Consider the following 19400-nt stretch of genomic DNA (forward strand, 5'->3'; position numbering starts at 1 on the left):
CTGAATTTAACATGCTTCATATGAACATTTGAGGCTGTGCCCTTGGGCCTCAAACTCTAATCACACAAAGATAGGATTGGAAATGGCAAAGCTCAAGAAAAGTATGTGTGAAAAATCCTTAAAAGTTTAATTAGTCACTAGTGTGAAGTGGCTGTTAAAGGAGCTAAAACAAACAAGGGACTTGAGCTGCATTAACAGAAGCACAGTACCAAGTACAGGGCAAGAACAGTCCTGCAGAGCTAAAGGTGCTCTGTTTGGGAGGGGGAGACCTAGAAATGGCCTATTCACTCCTACAAATCAATTAACTATAATTGTGCTTTTACCTCAATGCTCCAGCTATTTCCCCTCCTCATTTCTCCAGTCTCTTGCACCCGAGTCCCCTCTCCGCCAGCAACAGAAAAATGTATCTGCCTGTTTCTTTGCCAGGAAATCATTTCTTAAAACTCTGTACTTCTCCAAGTCTTTTGTAACTTTCTTACATGGCAAGGATCAATTTCTTTGCTGTCTTTCTCTTGAATGTGTATTTACGTTAAAAATAATTAGAATAGAAAGCCACCATAAGACATTTTACAAGCCAAAAGATGGAAATCTAACGAAGTAGGAGGATCTCCTAATATTAAAACTGCAAAAAAGTTAGTTTAAGTTTGTAATATAGCATGTGAAGCCAAAGGAAAAGCCAGAATGTATGTTCCAATCGCAGGACTTACCTCGATGTACGCTGGCTCACTGCCGGCAGGTGAGATGTGGGGCTGCCAGTCTTTAGGAGGCTTTGAAAGGTACTTGGAATCTGTTACAACCCATTTGAGCCGGGGCCAACCTAAATCAAACCCCAAATAAAAACTGAATTGCCTAAGCCATAAAGGAAGGAATTCACACTGAATTGGTCGTTTTAAACATCAAGAGACCAAATCAAGGTCATTTTATAATCAGTAAAATATGTTTATTAGTTTTTAGTGACACATCAGTAAACATTTATACCTTCTTTCAAAAGTACAATTGTTCCACATGCTCATTCCAGGCCTTGACATTACCTCAACAACTGGGAGGTCCATTTGGCAGTGGAAGTCCACTGAGGTTAGTGGTCTATCCTCTGTCTCTACATGTAGCATTTAGCTTTAATGAACAGAGTGGTAGCTTTTTCCAACCATCAGCATAAAGGTTAAGGGTGTGGGCTGTGGAATCAGATTTGGGTTCAAATCGCTGCTCTGCCATTTATTAGCTGTGACTTTGGGCAAGTTACTTAACCTCTCTGTGTCTCAGTTTCCTCACCTGTAAAATGGGGATAATAATGGTACCTACTTCATAAGACTGTGAGAATAAGAAAATAAATTTAGCTATTATTAAATTAAAACACTAATTAAAGCACTCGGCTTTAACTGATAATTCAGATACAAATATTACTAACCTTTAAACTGTACAATCTCTCCATTCTGTGTTTTTGGCAGCCCCTTTAGACAAACTTCACTGGTAAGAGCTAAGGCAATACCACAGCTTCCTAGCAAGAAGCCAATCTGCTGCCCTCCAGCATCCTGTGGAGAAGATAGTGAGCACAGTAGAGGAGTGAACGTGAGCACACTCATACCCAAAACCTAACACTTAGTAATGCTCTGGCACTTGTGTGATAACATTCATGGAGCCCCACTGATATCTGGCAACTCAAAAATCTAGTGACAATATGTTCTTCCAAATAGTTTGAAACATACAATGATTTCCTGAAGGCAAATAAAATATTTTATGAATCTGACATTGCTAATGAATTCTACCAGCCAAATGTGACCATTTTATTCAAAGGTCAACTATGCTCCTCTTTTATTATTATTTTTTAAAATATATTTTATTGATTTTTTACAGAGAGGAAGGAAGAGGGATAGAGAGCTAGAAACATCGATGAGAGAGAAACATCGATCAGCTGCCTCCTGCACACCCCCCACTGGAGATGTGCCCGCAACCAAGGTACATGCCCTTGACGGGAATCGAACCTGGGACCCCTCAGTCCGCAGGCCGACGCTCCATCCACTGAGCCAAACCGGTTTCGGCTATGCTCCTCTTTTAGATTAAATTCAAGCAATTAAATAAATGCTAACACGGTTAAGTTGTCTTGACCTAGTCACACCCCCAAATCCAAGAGCAAAGCAAGTCAGGTTAGAACAAAATAAATAATGTAAATGAACATCAAATGTCCAAATTTACAATGAAAATGAACGAATAGCTATACCAAAATCCATATACTTGTTATTATATTTTAAAAGAGGTAGATATAATATAAAGATTTTCATTAAAATGTCATCTTAAAGTATCATTATGAAATCACACAAACACTGTCAACTTAGTATAAGAATAATCCTATGACTTCCTGAACAATCTAAATATACTATATCCCATCAACCAGAGTTTTAGAGATGTTACCAATTTGTTTTTTATTCCTTTAAGAAAATAATCTTTTTCTTGTAAATCCACACTCTCCACCATATTTGTCTTGATCATCAACTCTCAATAATAAACAACACGAGAAAATTAAGGTTAGGTTAAACAGCTCGTGAAAAAATCATTTGGTTAAACTTGGAAATTTGCCACATATGCTTCATTTTAGGAGGGCTGATTTGTTATTAATGTAAAGTCCTGTGCCATAGAGTAGCAACATGCCATCATTGCACCACCCTTCAACTTCATGGAAATCCTAGGTCACATGATACAATTAAACCAAATCCCTTTACAAAAGGTCTTACCTACTGTAAATGTGGATAAATGTGGATTACAGTCTCTGAAGCAAGGGTGGTAATTGTTGAAAAGTCAAGTATGTCCCCATAATTTTTAAGTGATATACAATACTATATAATACTATAAATATTCTATCTTAGGTAAAAACATGTTATTTGCATGAAAGTTATAAATATTAATAATTTTTATACAACTTTCATGTTTTTAAAAAGTGAAACTTAGTACTTAAGAAAGCAGATGTTTCTAATGTCATGACCAAGTCAATGGATCCAAGAACCCAATGACCGCCATGTCACACAGGCTATATTCTTTTTAAATTTAGCAACGTTACCTTTCTGGTAAGAGGTACCTCTATAGGCACTGGAATCACTTCCGCCAGGAGACACCCATAAAAAGCCACCATAAACATGACTGGATCATTGTTGGGGTAAACCAGGGCTACCTAAAATGCATAATGACATTGAATAACAGAGGAATAAAAACAGACTAAGGCTTTCAATGTCACTCTGTAAGATATACATTTAAATATAAAACATCTTCATGAACACAATAAATAAAACTAATTAATAGCCTAAAGGAAATTAAGTTATTGAGAAGGATGCACAAATCTAAAAAGACCTCTGTCATTCCTATGATTATACTAGACACATTTTGGGAACTATATTGCAATTTATCATCATCCTAAGATTTTTCACTTAATTCTATTGGTGATTTAGCAATAAACAACTCATCTTAAGTAGTAAGTTAATTACTTGTGAAAACTAAGCCAATTTACTTTAGTGCAAAGCTAAAGCAATAAAATAAGTGTAACGATTTAGAGACCAGCATATTAAAGAATAAGCCTCACATCTCTCACAGAGAGCTATAAGCATTGAAGCTCTTACTCTTTGACAAATTCATTGCATTAATTCTTACTCACTGAGCCAACAATGCAAGTATTCTAGCATGAAAGGCATTTGGTAATAGGTATAAGCAATATTGGCAGAAACCATTATGGATATAAAGTTCATTCATTTACAAAAGATAAACAGTAAAACTTCTGTAATGCGTTCAAACCTGTGATCTCACCTCTAATACATCACAGGGATAACCGACTCTTCCTACTACTCAAGGAATGAAAAAACACAGAAGTCACTATCATTCTGGAGTTTTGTTACTTGGCTCAGATATTTATACATTAACATTTGAAACTTAATTATGGCACTTGACTCTTGTTTTTCCTTCTTTTGCTTTCAAATTATCTAAACTCACTCTCAAGGTAAGTTCAATTCTTTTTTTAAATTAAAAATTTTTTAATAAATTTCAATTCAGACCTTCAAGAGTTCTAAAAAAATACAAACTCCACAAGACATTTAAGTAGCCCATTTTCTTCCTGCACACAAGTGCCTCTGCTGTCGGGAAAAGAGAAGTACCTCCTGAGGGTTCAGTGAGGACTAGGAAACACTCATATGCCACATTTGTAAGTAGAAGCCATCCTTTAGGTGTTCTTTGCCACAATGCAAAAATATTTTTAAAAGGCTAGTTTAGGAGATTCTATAATCATGAGTCTCCTAAAAGCAAGTCTGTTGCATAGCTGGTGTTTCATTCTACAAATTCCAACTGAAAAGTAATGTTTGATTTTAAGAAGTAATCATATTTACAAATTAATAGGAAAAAACCTTCAAAAATTAAAAAAGATTCATGTCACCTTCAATTAAAGAAGAAATTAAACGATGCCTATTTGCTTCTTCTTAGAAGTAGCAACGAGTCTCCCTTCCTTTCCAAATAAAACCACAGAAAATTGTTTTAAAATTTTTATGTGACTTTTTATAATCCTCACCCAAGGATATGTTTTTGGTGTTTTTTTGTTTTTTTTTTTTATTGATTTTTAGAGAGAGCAGAAGGGGGAGAGAAATAGAAACATTGACTGGCTGCCTCCCATATGTTCCCCAACCCAGGATTGAACTGCAACCTAGATATGTACCCTGACTGGGAACAGAACCCACAACCTTTTTTTTTTTTTTTGGTGGATGGGTTGATGCTCCAACTGACCCACCCGGTCAGGGCGATGGGATATTTTTGAAAGAGAAAAAAAAAACCAGAGTCAACTTATATCGAGATATTTACTTCCAGAAAGACTTAGGTTTCCCTACTTTTTATTAGCTCCCGAAGAGTTTACTGATTATCAGCTACAGAAAGGGACATGTGAATTTCCTTCAATTGATGAATGTAAGAAATATTGCCTGGCATTGGGCCAACCTGGGTTGGCAACAAACCATTTTCATTTCCTAAGAAGAAGTTATATAAATTATGCTGTTGTATATTAAAAATCCAGAATGCAAATGTTCAAAAGCAATAAAACTTCACCTCCCTAAAACCAAAAAACAAATTAAAATTACCCTGTCTGCAGGTTTTAATACAGGTTCATTTTTGGTCCCCAGTTTATTAAGCAGTGTATAGGCCAACTTTAAACTTCTGCTCCACAACTTTCCTGGAAAAAGAAAAGAAAACAGTCATATAGAAAACCACAGGTACACCCCCTGCCACCACCCCTACCCCTAGCACGCCCACGCCTTTCTTCCCTCTCAGAGAGACATCCCCTAAACTCTCAGGGTCTCCACGAGACTTGCAACCAGGGAAGCAATAGGTGGTGGCAGCTCATTCCGGGCTAACCGCCTGAACCTCTCTCCAAGGCCCCCTTTTTTCTGACTTTCCAGTGAGCTGACAGTAGCCCCACCCTTGGTTCTCTTCTGTCAAGCTCTCTTCTGTCAATGTGACTCTTACTTTCCAGTGAGTCCCCGCATGGCTCACTTTCCCATAGCATTTCTAGAAAGCCAAAGCAGCCCCACCTACGCTCTCTCCAGTTGCTTCTTCTACCCTAAGCACTTCCTTGTTTCACCGTTTCCAGCTTTAATAAACATTCTCTCAAGAGAGAGAAAGAGAGAGAGAGAGAGAGAGAGAGAGAGAGAGAGAGAGACAGACAGACAGACAGACAACCACAGGCCTACCTCATCAAGAGCATTCAGTCCCTAAGCACATATAATAAGACAATGGCCCCTTCCAAATGACACATCAGACAAGCATGGCCTCCAACAGAGAGCTCCTCCCCCACAACAAATGTTATATTATTCACACTAGTTTATGGAAAGCCAGTCCTGCCTCCAAACAACAACAACAAAATACAGCAATGGAAGCTCATTCCGGTTTAGATAATTTTTCAAATTATTATTTTTTAAGTATGTTTGTATTGATTTCAGAGAGAGGAAGAAAGAAGGAGTGAGAAATAGAAACATCATTGATGAGAGAATCATCGATCAGCTGCCTCCTGCACAACCCCTACTGGAAATCTAGCCCGAAACCTGGGCATGGTCTCTGACTAGAAATCGAACTTTGACCTCCTGGTTCATGGGTTGATGCTCAATTTCTGTAGTAATCTGAGTATCTTTAAAAACAGTTTGATGTGAGCTGATCACACTTCAAGGCAAGGAAACAATTGCTTATCACAAGACTGAAAATCAGAAGACTACACCATTCTAAGCTTTTTCTGAAGAACCATTTACAAACATGGTATTAGATACTTGAAGTAACTGCAAAGCAAAAATGTGACTCAAATAATTTAGCATTTCATATTACTGTATTTCAGTGAAAACAGGTAATAAAATGAAAATTAACTATGTGAAATGTGGATATATTCAAATATATTAAATAAACATGAAGAGATTTAGCCAGCTAACTGCTTTCTTTAAGGGTTATATGGATGAAATTAATATACAGCTTCTGAAATGAATGCTAAAATCTGCTTGGGGGTGAAAAGCCGATTCTCCCTTCTTCATGCTTCCTTCCTTCAACCATTCTTAGAAATTCTTATATTATGGAACAAGTGAAAGACAAATTGTATTATTTCAATAGATATGTTACTTTTATATCCAACACATTCAGAGGGGCATCTAAGGTTTAAACTCATATCAGTTTCCACAATTCTTTAAATAAAACCAAAAATTCCTCTAAAATTATTCTATATTTAGGTCTATGGACAACGTGCACCGCTTGTGAAGGGAAAAAGGAATCTGTCTGAATAAACTAGTACAAAATCTCACAGCCCAGGTTAATTCTACTCTTCTTGTTATTTTTTTCACTCTTCTTGTTATTAAAAAAAAAAAAGTTTTTAAAGAATTTATAAAATAAAAATAATTTACTTTAAAAAGTTATTTACAAAAGAAAAAGAAAAACTTTAGCTAGGATGCAAAACTGAATGGAAAAGTACTGCTTCTTTGTTTATTATAGAATTCTGTGCCTATTATAAGCAAAGAGGCAGGATGAAGTAAATGACAAAGATCTAAAGAGTAATCAATTTTAATTTTTGGATAAAATTATATGGTTTTTACCATACACCATTAATCCTGCCCAAATGTCTTCCTAAAATCCTGTCTTTAAACAACTCTATTCCAACAAACTAGACAACATGGAGGAAATGGACATATTCCTAGAAAAATACAACCTTCCAAAACTCAATCAGGAAGAATCTAAAAATGTCAACAGGCCGATAACTATGGAAGAAATTGAAGCAGTCATCAAAAAGCTTCCAGCAAACAAAAGCTCGGGGGTGGGGGGGGGATTAAAACCTATCCTCCTCAGACTATTCCAAAAAATTCAACAGGAAAGAACACTTCCAAGCTCATTCTATGAAGCCAGCATCACCTTAATACCAAAACCAGATAAAGATAACACAATGAAAGAGAATTAACATAGATGCCAAAATCCTCAACAAAATTCTAGCAAATGCGATCCAGTGCTACATCAGAAAGTTCATACACCATGACCAAGTAGGATTTATCCCCGAGATGCAAGGATGGTACAATATCTGCAAATCAATAAATGTGATACATCACATAAACAAATTGAGAGATAAAAATCACATAGTCATATCAATTGATGCAGAAAAAGCATTTGACAAAATCCAACTCCCTTTCTCGATAAGAACTCTCAGCAAGGTGGGAATAGAAGGATCATACCTCAACATAATAAAAGCCACATATGACAAACCCACAGCCAACATCATACTCAATGGGCAAAAACTAAAACCATTTCCCCTAAGAACAGGAACAAGACAAGGATGCCCACTCTCACCACTCCTGTTCGACACAGTACTGGAAGTATTAGCCATTGCGATTAGACAAGAAGAAGAAATAAAAGACATCCAAATTGGAAAAGAAGAAGTAAAACTGTCCTTATTCGCAGATGACCTGATAATGTACATAGAAAACCCTAAAGACTCCATCAAAAAATTATTAGACTTAATAAATGAATTCGGCAATGTAGCAGGATACAAAATTAATGCCAAGAAATCTATGGCATTTATATACACCAATAGTGAACTTACAGAAAGAGAGACTAAAAAAGCAATCCCATTTACCATTGCACCAAAAAAAATTAAGATACCTAGGAATAAACTTAACTAAGGAGGTAAAAGACCTGTACGTGGAAAACTACAGGACACTGAAAAAAAGAGATAGAGGAAGACATAAACAGATGGAAGAACATACCATGTTCATGGATTGGTAGAATCAACATCATTAAAATGTCCATACTACCCAAAGCAATCTATAGATTCAATGCACTCCCCATTAAAATACCAATGGCATATTTCACAGACCTAGAATGAACCTTCCAAAAATTCATCTGGAATAAAAAAAAAAAAAAGACCCAGAATAGCCACAGGAATCCTGCGAAAGAAGAACAAAGTAGGTGGGATCTCAATACCAGATATCAAGCTGTATTACAAAGCCACTGTTCTAAAAACAGCCTGGTACTGGCACAAGAACAGACATATAGACCAATGGAATAGAATAGAGAACCCAGATATCGACCCAAACCACTATGCTCAATTAATATTTGACAAAGGAGGCATGAACATACAATGGAGTCAAGACAGTCTCTTCAACAAATGGTGTTGGGAAAATTGGACAGATACATGCAAAAAAATGAAACTAGACCACCAACTTACACCATATACAAAAATAAACTCAAAATGGATAAAGGACTTAAACATAGGATGGGAAACCATAAAAATACTAGAGGAAACCACAGGCAGCAAAATCTCAGACATATGCCGAAGCAATATCTTCACCGATACCGCTCCTAGGGCAATGGAAACTAAAGAGAAAATAAACAAATGGGACTATATCCAAATAAAAAGCTTTTGCACAGCAAAAGAAACCATCAACAAAACAACAAGAAAGCCCACTGTATGGGAGAACATATTTGCCAATGTTATCTCCAATAAGGGTTTAATCTCCAACATTTACAGGGAACTCATACAACTTAACAAAAGGAAGATAAACAATCCAATAAAAATAATGGGCAACAGACCTAAACAGATACTTTTCGAAAGAAGACATAAGGAAGGCCAAGAGACACATGAAAACATGCTCAAAGTCACTAATCATCGGAGAGATGCAAATCAAAACGACAATGCGGTACCACCTCACACCTGTCAGAATGGCTATCATCAACAAATGACAAGTGCTGGCGAGGATGCAGAGAAAAAGGAACCCTCGTGCACTGCTGGTGGGAATGCAGACTGGTGCAGCCACTGTGGAGAACGGTATGGAGTTTCCTCAAAAAACTAAAAATAGAACTCCCATTTGACCCAGTGATCCCACTTCTAGGAATACATCCCAAGAAACTAGAAACACCAAGCAGAAAGGATATATGCACCCCTATGTTCATAGCGGCACAATTCACCTTAGCTAAGATTTGGAAATAGTCTAAGTGCCCATCAGCAGATGAGTGGATTAGAAAACTGTGGTACATCTACACAATGGAATACTACGCTGCAGTAAAAAAAGGGAATCCTTACCATTTGCAACAGCATGGATGGAACTGGAGAGCATTATGCTAAGTGAAATAAGCCAGTCAGAGAAAAATAAATATCACATGATCTCACTCATTTATGGAATATAATGAACAACATAAACTGATGAACAAAAACATATCCAGAGACAGAGAAGCATCGATCAGACCGTTAAACCTCAGAGGGAAGGTAGGGAATGTTGGGGGTAAGGGGGAGAGATCAACTAAAGGACTTTATGCATGCATGCATATAGGCCTAACCAATGGACACAGACACTAGGGGGGTGAGGGCATGAATGGGGGGGGGGGTGAGGGGGGCAATGGGGGGATAAGGACACATATGTAATACCTTAATCAATAAAGAAATTTAAAAAAACAAAAAAATAAAATTCTCTCTTAATGTTAAACACCAGGGGATGCACAAAGTCTCTTCTTTTTTGCTCTAATATTTATTTATTTATTATTTTTTTAAACAGTGCTACCCTTCTTTTTTTAAAATATATTTTTATTGATTTCAGAGAGGAAGGGAAAGGGAGAGAAAGATAGAAACATCAATGATGAGAGAGAATCATTGATCGGCTGCCTCCTGCATGCCCCACACTGGGATTGAGACCACAACCCAGGCATGTGCCCTTAACCGGAATCGATCCCGGGACCCTTCAGTCCTCAGGCTGACACTCTATCCACTGAGCCAAACCAGCAGGGCTCATTTAAATATAAGCTGCTTTGCAAATGTCAGGCTAGCAAATTAAAATATTTGTTAATAGCTGTACTCAGAACTTAGGATCCTATGAAAATAAAAGATCTACTGAAACACAATGACCAGCAACTGCGAAATACCAAGATAAAAACCCCTCCCATGATAATCTGGAGAATTATTAGGAGAGAAGGAAGGAGCTGGAATCTTGCAAACTCACCGTACGTGAGAGTGTAAACTGGCTTCCCTGTCACATCCAGTGCAGTCAGACAGGGGCACTTTGCTTGAGTGGTGCCCCAGCGCTGCAGGGCAGATTCCAGAGCAGGAGGCCAGTTACAGATGACTCCTAAGGGCTCTCCCTTCACAGGGGTCATCTGCCGTCCCTCAGGCTTGGGCTGGTTAGGGTCTGGCTGAGGTACTGAAACAATAGAAATGAGATCTGATGTAAGTACAAATACCAACCAATACAACTTAGGTCACTAAACCCAAATATATTTCCCTTTTCCTTTCATTTTTATCTAGTTTGAACTCACTCTGAGAAAAGAAAGAACACTGTTAGAAGTGGTAATCCATAACCTGGGCCTTAATTCACTTTCCCACATAACTGTAAAATCATATTTAATTTAATTTAATTTTATGCAACAAGCAAATCCTGCGCCCGACAAAGCAAATCACTGAACACATAGAAAAGCATAAAGTATAAATTTCCTTTTAGTAATTTCACAATTTTTAGTAAACTTGTTTTGAAATCTTTCATTTGTGTCCAATGTCAGAGAGCCAAGTTCCATTTTACCAGATAACATTCAATGAAAAGGGACTGAATGGTGAGTCAGGAAAACCAAGTTTATATTCACTTTTTACTAGTGTGACCTTAGGCAAACTGAGTTATCTGAGTCTTGTTTTTCCTCATCTGTAAAATGGGGACAGTAACAGTTATATCACAGGGTCAGTATCAGACTCAAACCAATAATGGGCATGCATGTTCCTTCCATGGCCAATCCCTTTGCCTCATGGTGAACCCGTACTCATCCCTCTTAAGAAGCAGCTCAACCAGTGCATTCCCTGGTAGTCAACACTTATTAAAGCACTAGGCTCCTCAAGGGCTTCTTGATACTGTACACGTCTTTTCTCCACCCTAAGCTTTTTGAGAGAAGGCATGGTTCTTACTTCTCTTATTGCCTATAGTGCCTAATACAAAATGCTCAATCAATTTTAATTAACTTGAACTGAATTTGGGGGAGATAGAAAAGCTCTAGATTATTAACATGATCATTCCAGAAACTGGCAGTAAATAGTATTTCATATTCTTTCATTTAGATAAAGCTAAAGTCTTCAATTTTTCTATAATAAACAAGTATTATTCAAATAATAAAAAGCAAAAAAAATCCTATATATTCACAATAGGAAAGATAATTTGCACATGGAATAAAAAATCAAGTATTTACTGAGTACCAATTATGTAGACAGGATGTGATAAACAGTGAGAAAGTAAATACTGCATCTGTTATTCTTTGACAAACATTTATTCTTTCTAATGCTATGTGCAAGGAATACAGAGTCTATGTCCTCCAGGGGTATCTAGAGTACAATGCGGACACACACACACACAGAGCTAAGTAAACATGAGCAGTGTATGACAGAGGCATGTATAGAGAAGGCAGGCGGGAGAGGGCCACATTGCCCAGCTTAGGGGGTGGGATCCCTCACCTGTAGGAGGTAATGCCTGAGCTGAGTCTTAAAGGTAGGTTAGGATTTAGCCAGGTGAATGGGAGGTAAGAGAAGAAGCACAGAAAGGACAAGGAACAGAATGAGCAACAGGTATTAGATGGGCAATTGGAATATGAAATAAATTTTATTTTATAGCTCAATTTGATGACAGATTTGAGAAGCTCACTAAAATATCTTGAGTAGTTCCACTTCCCAAATCACCGTCCTTCTACTCTGTATATTTCCAGACCCTAAACCATCAGATTAAGTAAAAAAAAAGAACATGGATGAAGCTAAGTAAATAGTTTTGGTTTTGCAAACAGACTGTATATATGGCAGGCACAGTCTTCTGTTGATAAAAGTCTGTACATTGTTGCCATCCACTAGGCCTCAATGCAGACCTCAGGGCACACTCAGACTTCCAAAGACATAGGGGTATCTCTTTTCCAAAGGTATTCTTATTCAAATAAACAACGGTTGCCTATTAATAACTAGTTACAAGCTGTTGGCTCTATTCTGACAATGAAAACTGTTTCAGTATGATTTCTATTAAACCTTGAGCTTCATTTGCCTGGTCAATACACAGTGCTAACATGCCTGGTGAGGTTATTATTGGCATGAGCACCTTGAACATCAGTGCACTGAGAAAGATCCCCTTAGCTCAATGAGTTCAGTGACTCTTAAACAAAAGTTCATCTTAACCTCATGTGTCAGGTTGCTTGTTGCTTCCTGCTGCATAAAACGGGTTAAGACCAGATCTAGGCTACTCATGGGCCTATTTTCAGTAACAGGTCTGGGGTGATCAAAGCCTACTATTAGTCTCAGGATGTAAAAATGGAGTACAAAGCTACTAGGACTTAGTTCTTTTGACAAAAGCTTTTGTTAGGTAGATCTATTTGTCACCTAGCTTCAATAATTATCAAATGGTCACTCTTGGTTCATTTATGCCCCCAAGGTGTTCCCCTCCCAGTCCTTCCTAGATATCATATGATTTCATCCATAAATTTTTTAAATTCCTGAATGAATAAATCACTATCACCACTTCCTCTATGAAGCTTCCCCTAACCACATGGATGCAACTGATTTCTTTCCTTCTCCAACTACCTGTATTAGTTGATACATATTTAATGGCTAAACTCAGTTCTCACATGTATATATTTTCCAACAGGTCTAAACTGTAAACAACATAATGGAAGAAGGAAGTTGACTGTATTTTGATTACCTTTTTCACCATCTACCACGTTATCTTTTTTAAATATATTTTTTATTGACTTTAAAGAAAGGAAGGGAGAGGGAGAGAGAGAAACAACAATGATGAGAGAGAATCATTGGTTAGCTGCCTCCTGCACACCCCCTACTGAGAATCAAGTCTGCAACCCGGGCATGTGCCCTAACCAGGAATTGAACCATCACCTCCTGGTTCATGGGTTGACGCTCAACCACTGAGCCACACCAGCTGGCCTACCATGTTATCTTAAAGCAGTCATATACTAGTATATGTGTTGACTGGCTGATTTAACAAAAGGGTCTGTTATATCAAAAAGATTGGGCAAACTTTTGAGTTTGACATCGGTATTCTAGGATAATGCCAAATAGAAATAATCCTATCTAATAAAGAGGGAATATGCTAATTGACCATCACACCCTCAAAGATGGCGGCACCCACAGCCACAAGATGGCGGCGCCCAGTCCTCTCAGCCCCCCAGCTGCCCAGGCCAGCCCGAGGTACAGGCAAACCTCGGTTGGTGGCTGCTCAGCCACCCAGAGCTGCCCAAGGCTCAGGTAACCAGGGCTGGCCGAGTCTTGCACTGCTGGCAGTGGCAGCAGCAGAGGTGTGATGGGGACGTTGCCTTCCCCTGATCGCCAGGTCACCTCCTGCCCCTGAGGGCTCCCGGACTACAAGAGGGGGCAGGCTGGGCTGAGGGACCCCCCACTCCAGTGCATGAATTTTCATGCACCGGGCTTCTAGTTTTTCAAATAATGTATTTGGCAAAGTTCCAAATTTCAAAGAGCATATTTTCAAGGATAGTTCAATACTCCATAGTTATCTCTTTGCTTTTTTCTCCCTCCCTCCCTTCCTATTTTTCATCTGAGATCTAAAATATAAATGATCCTTAGGGGAAAAGAGCAGAGAACTATGAACTTGTTTAACCCAAAATGATGCCTTGCTCATCCTTAAATCCTATAGTACCTGACATGTAGTAATTGCTTAAGAAATGTTCGTTTATGGTACTATTACTACTACCTTCCACAATTTCTTCAGAATCATCCACAAAAAATTCTTTTAAGGGAGGCCTTTTGGGTCGTTTCAGAGTGTTGAGAAGCTGTTGGATTTTTGTGGATACTCTGCTACTGACAGGAACACCTATAAGGGAAAAAACGGTAAGTTAAAATTAATTGATTTCAGGGATATTTTAGTTCATCAATTTTCTTAGAAGCTTTTATTTCTAATTATTTTTGGCCTTTTCCCACAGTCTCATCCTATTTCAACTGGGACAAATAAATACAAATATGTCCATGACAAGTTTTGACAACCGAGAATAAATATGGTGCTATTATTAATATATTGCTTAAAGATGTCACCTAATCTCCCTTTTCTCTTATAGCATTCTTTTCTTTTTACATATTCAATTTTTGGTTCAAAGTATCTTTTGAAAGTACAGACTAAGTCTGAACAAGTGTCAGTGTGGCCACAGTGCAGGCTGCTGAAACAGCATGCTCAAGATGACTTGTGTTACTGGATTTCTACCCCTTAAGAACTCCCTACCATCAGCTGTATCCATAAGGCTGGACCTGTTGGATCCTTTGTGCATGCCTTTAACTATCCCGGAGGGGGGCAGATCAATATTTGCTGGGCGTATTGAGGAAGATGATGATGATGAAGAGGTAGTTGTAGTGACATCAGGGGGAGCAGAAAAATTCTCTAAGAGGGGAGAAAAAAAATTAGAATTATATTACATTAGCAGTAAAATAAAGAATTTTTCAATCTTTTTTGTTTGTTTGTTTTGCTTTGCTTTTTAGCAAGGAAGAAAACTATGGGAATGAGCTCTTGTAAAACAACCTTTGGAATCAAATTCTACTAGCAAGATATAATGAGAGAGCAACAGGTTAAGCCAGGGCTTATGAGCTTTCCAAAATTATTTTAAAAAACTCGAGTAGCCTTAGTAAGATCAAATCCTCTAACAAATGTTCCTCAAAAACACTCTTTTCTATGTAAAAAGACTAGTAGGAAACCAATATTAAATAAAAATGATCCTAAATAAAATAAAAATTACAAATGACTTCAAAATGAAACCAAGTGAGTATGATTATATAGTTACTAATATTCTAGTCTGTTAAGCATTTCTTCATGTTTATGTTGGTTTATCTGTAATATTTCTTCTTCTATTGAAGAGAGAAATAGTATCTTGAGAATGGGTCAGATCATTCGAGTTTTCAGATGAAGAAAAACAGATAGGTCTCCTTTTAATTTTTATTAATCGACCCATAGGCAACTTGGATCTATACACACACAGACCAGGTTCTTCCCTTGCTCTAAGCATGGTTAGTGTTACTGTACTCTGCTTCATGTATAGATTCTTAATATAAAGGAACTGAATGACATAAATTGGAAGAGAGCCATTCAAGAGGGATGTGTTACAAAAAAAGTAGAAGAAGAAAGCATCTGGAGAAGTAAAAAAATGAAATTAGAAGTAAAATATACAAAATAATAAAAAGCCACTCAAAACAATAAAAAGGGGAAAATCATAATATGAACAATTTCTAAAATCAATTTGAAAGTAAGATTTCTATGTTCTAAAAGTCTGTAATTACTAGTTTAATAGTTTTTAAAGTTTTAATATAGTACTAACTATAAATAAATAAATATAGTACTGGCACAAGTATATTGCAGTATATCTCTTCTGTAGGATAGTGTGGTAACCTGCATTTTTATTTGACCCAGCAATTCCACTTATAGAAATACATCCTAAAGAAATAATCAGACAAATGCACAGTTATGTGTTCATGAATGTTCATCCCAACAGTTTTTATAATAGCAAAAAAATGTATAATACTTAAATGTCCAAGATTGGGGAATGGCTAAATAAACCAGGACATGGCCATACAGTGGCATATTTTGAAACATAAAAAAAATAATAGTATAATTCTATATTAATGATATAATAGATGTTTGTGATAAGAAAAGCTGATTATGAATGTTATGTTTAGTGTAATTTCATTTTAGTAAAAATAAAACCTACATATTTATATGCAAATAAAGTCTAAAAGGATATATGATAAAGTGATAACATTAAAGTGTTATCCATGGAAAGTAGGTTTATAAATTATTTTTCTTTTATCAGTACTTTCACATTTTTCTATCAGAATCATTAATTACTTCTTTTAAAACATGCAAAAGGCAATAATGTTAGATGAAACTGTTCTCTTTTAGACCAACGTGAAAATAAAACCTGACCCAACATGACTGTTGCTGCCTCTTCCAAATAGAAGAGGCGGTGAGCATGCTCACCTGTAGCTGCTTTAGGAGGTTCAGTGAGTGACAGGACAGGTTAAGAGTGCAGGACAAATCAGTGCTATTGGCACTTGGCTTTTAAATGTAGTCAATCATAACCTCAAGGTAGCTATTGTCGTTAAAAGTTATTGGCTTGAATTAAAACTTTTCCAAGTTTTTCTCTTTAATTAATAAAAGGATACAGGTGCAATCTCCCTCCTGGGCGGATACCCACACCTTTCCCCTCCCCTCGATCTTCCCCTGGCCTGTTACCTTTACTTTTCTCGCTCCTAAGCTCCAAGGACCCTTTTCTTTCGCCTCTGTAACTTTCTAAATAAATTTCCTCTTATACTTTGAAAAAATAAAATAGCAATATATATAAGGTGATATAAAAGGTCACTGATAAGAAAATGAAGATACCAAAATGTAATTGATTGTCTAGAAAAAAGAGAAAAGTGCAACAGACACATGATCTGATGTTCATATACATCACTTAGTGTGTGTACCAACCAATTAAGCAAAAGCAGAGAACTGAGCTGTATCTTTATTTGCAGTTGTCACAAACTCTTTAGAAACACACACAAAAGAACATAAAGCAGAGCCAAGCAAAAGCTACATACACACCATACAGGTGCAGAGGCAACACGTAGCAGCTCACGGAGTCCCATCCTCGGGCTGCACACTCTAGTTGAAGCAATAACACAGCAGCAAGGACAATAAATCCAGTCTTTATGCTAAAGACAAAAGGGCCTCACTGAAATTGTCTTAGTACAGAATTTGCTCAGGTTTAATGTTTTTTGTTTGAGAGAACGTAAACAATAATCCTGGGAAAAATCTAAGATGTTAGTATTTTAACACCTTTGATCAAATGGAATATTCTTCAACAGGGAAAAACCCTCGCTAAGACTGGTGTTATATCTTGCAGCTTGAGTATTGCTTATGGAAATAGTTATGGCTTCAGGTGGGCAATACTTTGCACCAAAAATGCAGACAAATGTATTGCTGGTGTTTCCTTCTTTGCTTCATTAACTGTCATGTTCTTTCTGATTCTACTTTTTAGGCCACTCTGAAAAAACTAATACAAATAAAAACCTCTTTTTCTGGATACTGGGAGCCAGATGGGACATAATTTGGGCTTCTTGGGTAGACCCAGCTCCTACCTATTCGAGTATTGGCAAATACATCAGCTAGAGACCCACTGGTTCCTTTGACCTCTCCATGGGACAGCGTAGAAGACGCGGATGAAGAAGTGGACGATCCCTGAATGGAACGGTTGATCCAGGACTCCGCATTCTGTAAGCTCTGTTGTAAGGCAGCAGAGAGCGCAGCTTGGCGTCTCAGAGAGCCCTCATCCTCGGAGGCCGAAGACGTGTCTGTGTGGAATTAGAAAAAAAGTTGTTCTCGATCCTGCCTAGAACAGAGACCTTTCACTTCTTGCTCATTGATCACACATTCAATTTTGACACCAGCAAAACATTCGCATTCTTAAGGTAAACTAATATGTCAAGCTTCTCCAGAATCACAAGGAAAGGTCTATGGACCAAAGTGCTGAGAACCAAGAGCAACAGTAATTAATATAAATGCTAGAAGTCAGGTCAGAAGGCTGAATTGGGCTCTTTGATATTCACAGGGTGAATATTTGCATTTTATTACCTACTGCTGACTCAATGGTCTAAAGCACACTCCCCCAACCTGATAATCTTACTGTTTACTAAACATTACCAGTGATATGTCTGTTTGCATACCTAAAAGGCAATTGTGTATTCTAGTAAATAAAAGCAGATGGGAACAGAGACTCAGTGGAACTTGGCTACTACAGCTAAGCTTTCCCTGGCTTCCCCCATAATTTCCAAATTTATATTTCTTGTCTTGTGCATTAATTTGCGCGTCAGCCCTTTCTCCAAGCCTTTGAACCTGAGGCCACACTGGCTGTGGCTTCACACAAAAGACTGCAAAACTAAGTCTAAATCTACAGGTAACTTTATTTTTTAAAAACCCATTTAGAACATTTAAACTTCACTGTTTTTCTGATCTGAGTTTAATCAATACCTAAGTTCTTTGGCTTATCTTACTTATGTTCAAATAATTCTGAAGTGCTTATATATCATCCTCAATCCCTTAATTTATAGAACCCTGTGATCAGATGCTACACTGATTTCAACAAGTACTTATTAATTAATGTTTACTTAAAAGGAAATAATCTTGATAGGGAGATATAAAAACTTATTTTAATTAACGACTTAAGTGTCAGTGAGAGGCTGGGGAACTGATGTGGGATAAGAAATAATGCTTAGCCTGAAGGCATTCATGGTTTCAGCGAAAAAGATAGCTGGTCACTCGGCACAGGTAAGCTTTCCAAACATGAGAGGAGAGGGCACTGATATGTATTTCTCTTCTTAATTCTCAGAGAAGAACTGTGAGAAATTCACTGAGGTCTGTATTTAGCCTGGCCCTGACTTCAGGAAAATAAGGCCTAAATTAGAAAAGCATAATGAAAAGAAGAAAAAAAAATTAACCAAATATAGGATAGCCAAGGGCAGCAGAAGTCAGGGATTTGTTCCAGGGCTCCAAGCTGACGAGGCACTCAAATTAAGGGGCATTTGGTCTGATGTGAGACAAACCCTTTAAATGATTTTAGGGGTTATAATTTATGGCCTGCGGATTGAATTTCATTCATTTTTTAAAAAATTAAATGTTCTGTGATTAGTCCTGTTGAATTCTTTCCTATAATTCAGGTGAACCTGTAGGTCCATGTTCTACTTTGGCTCAAAGAACTAAAGAGATAACATTGCAAGTACCAACAATGGAAATTTGAACCACAAAAGACTAATTTAATCTAGAAGTCAAATTCTGCAAGAGAGAAAGTTTATCCTTGCTTTCTGCTCTGGACTACTTCCAAATTATTACCTCATATTGAAGGAGATATGAGGCCCAAGATTTGTTTTGTTTTCTGGT

The 19400-nt window shown here is 37.3% G+C and overlaps 1 protein-coding gene across 2 annotated transcripts in view; it reads right to left on the bottom strand.

Annotated features, from left to right (window-relative positions):
• DIP2B (disco interacting protein 2 homolog B) overlaps positions 1-19400 on the bottom strand; it is a 229973-nt gene that overhangs the window by 52248 nt on the left and 158325 nt on the right. For both annotated transcript variants that reach the window (XM_054719079.1, XM_008140671.3), the window contains 8 exons: positions 17606-17818; positions 14721-14876; positions 14199-14318; positions 10467-10664; positions 5097-5188; positions 3050-3160; positions 1406-1529; positions 708-817 (listed from right to left, as the gene is read on the bottom strand). In XM_054719079.1, the coding sequence (XP_054575054.1) occupies positions 708-817; positions 1406-1529; positions 3050-3160; positions 5097-5188; positions 10467-10664; positions 14199-14318; positions 14721-14876; positions 17606-17818 (1124 nt within the window). The remainder of the gene's footprint in view (positions 1-707; positions 818-1405; positions 1530-3049; positions 3161-5096; positions 5189-10466; positions 10665-14198; positions 14319-14720; positions 14877-17605; positions 17819-19400) is intronic.

Source organism: Eptesicus fuscus, chromosome 7 (genome assembly GCF_027574615.1).
Source record: "Eptesicus fuscus isolate TK198812 chromosome 7, DD_ASM_mEF_20220401, whole genome shotgun sequence".
NCBI lineage: Eukaryota > Metazoa > Chordata > Mammalia > Chiroptera > Vespertilionidae > Eptesicus > Eptesicus fuscus.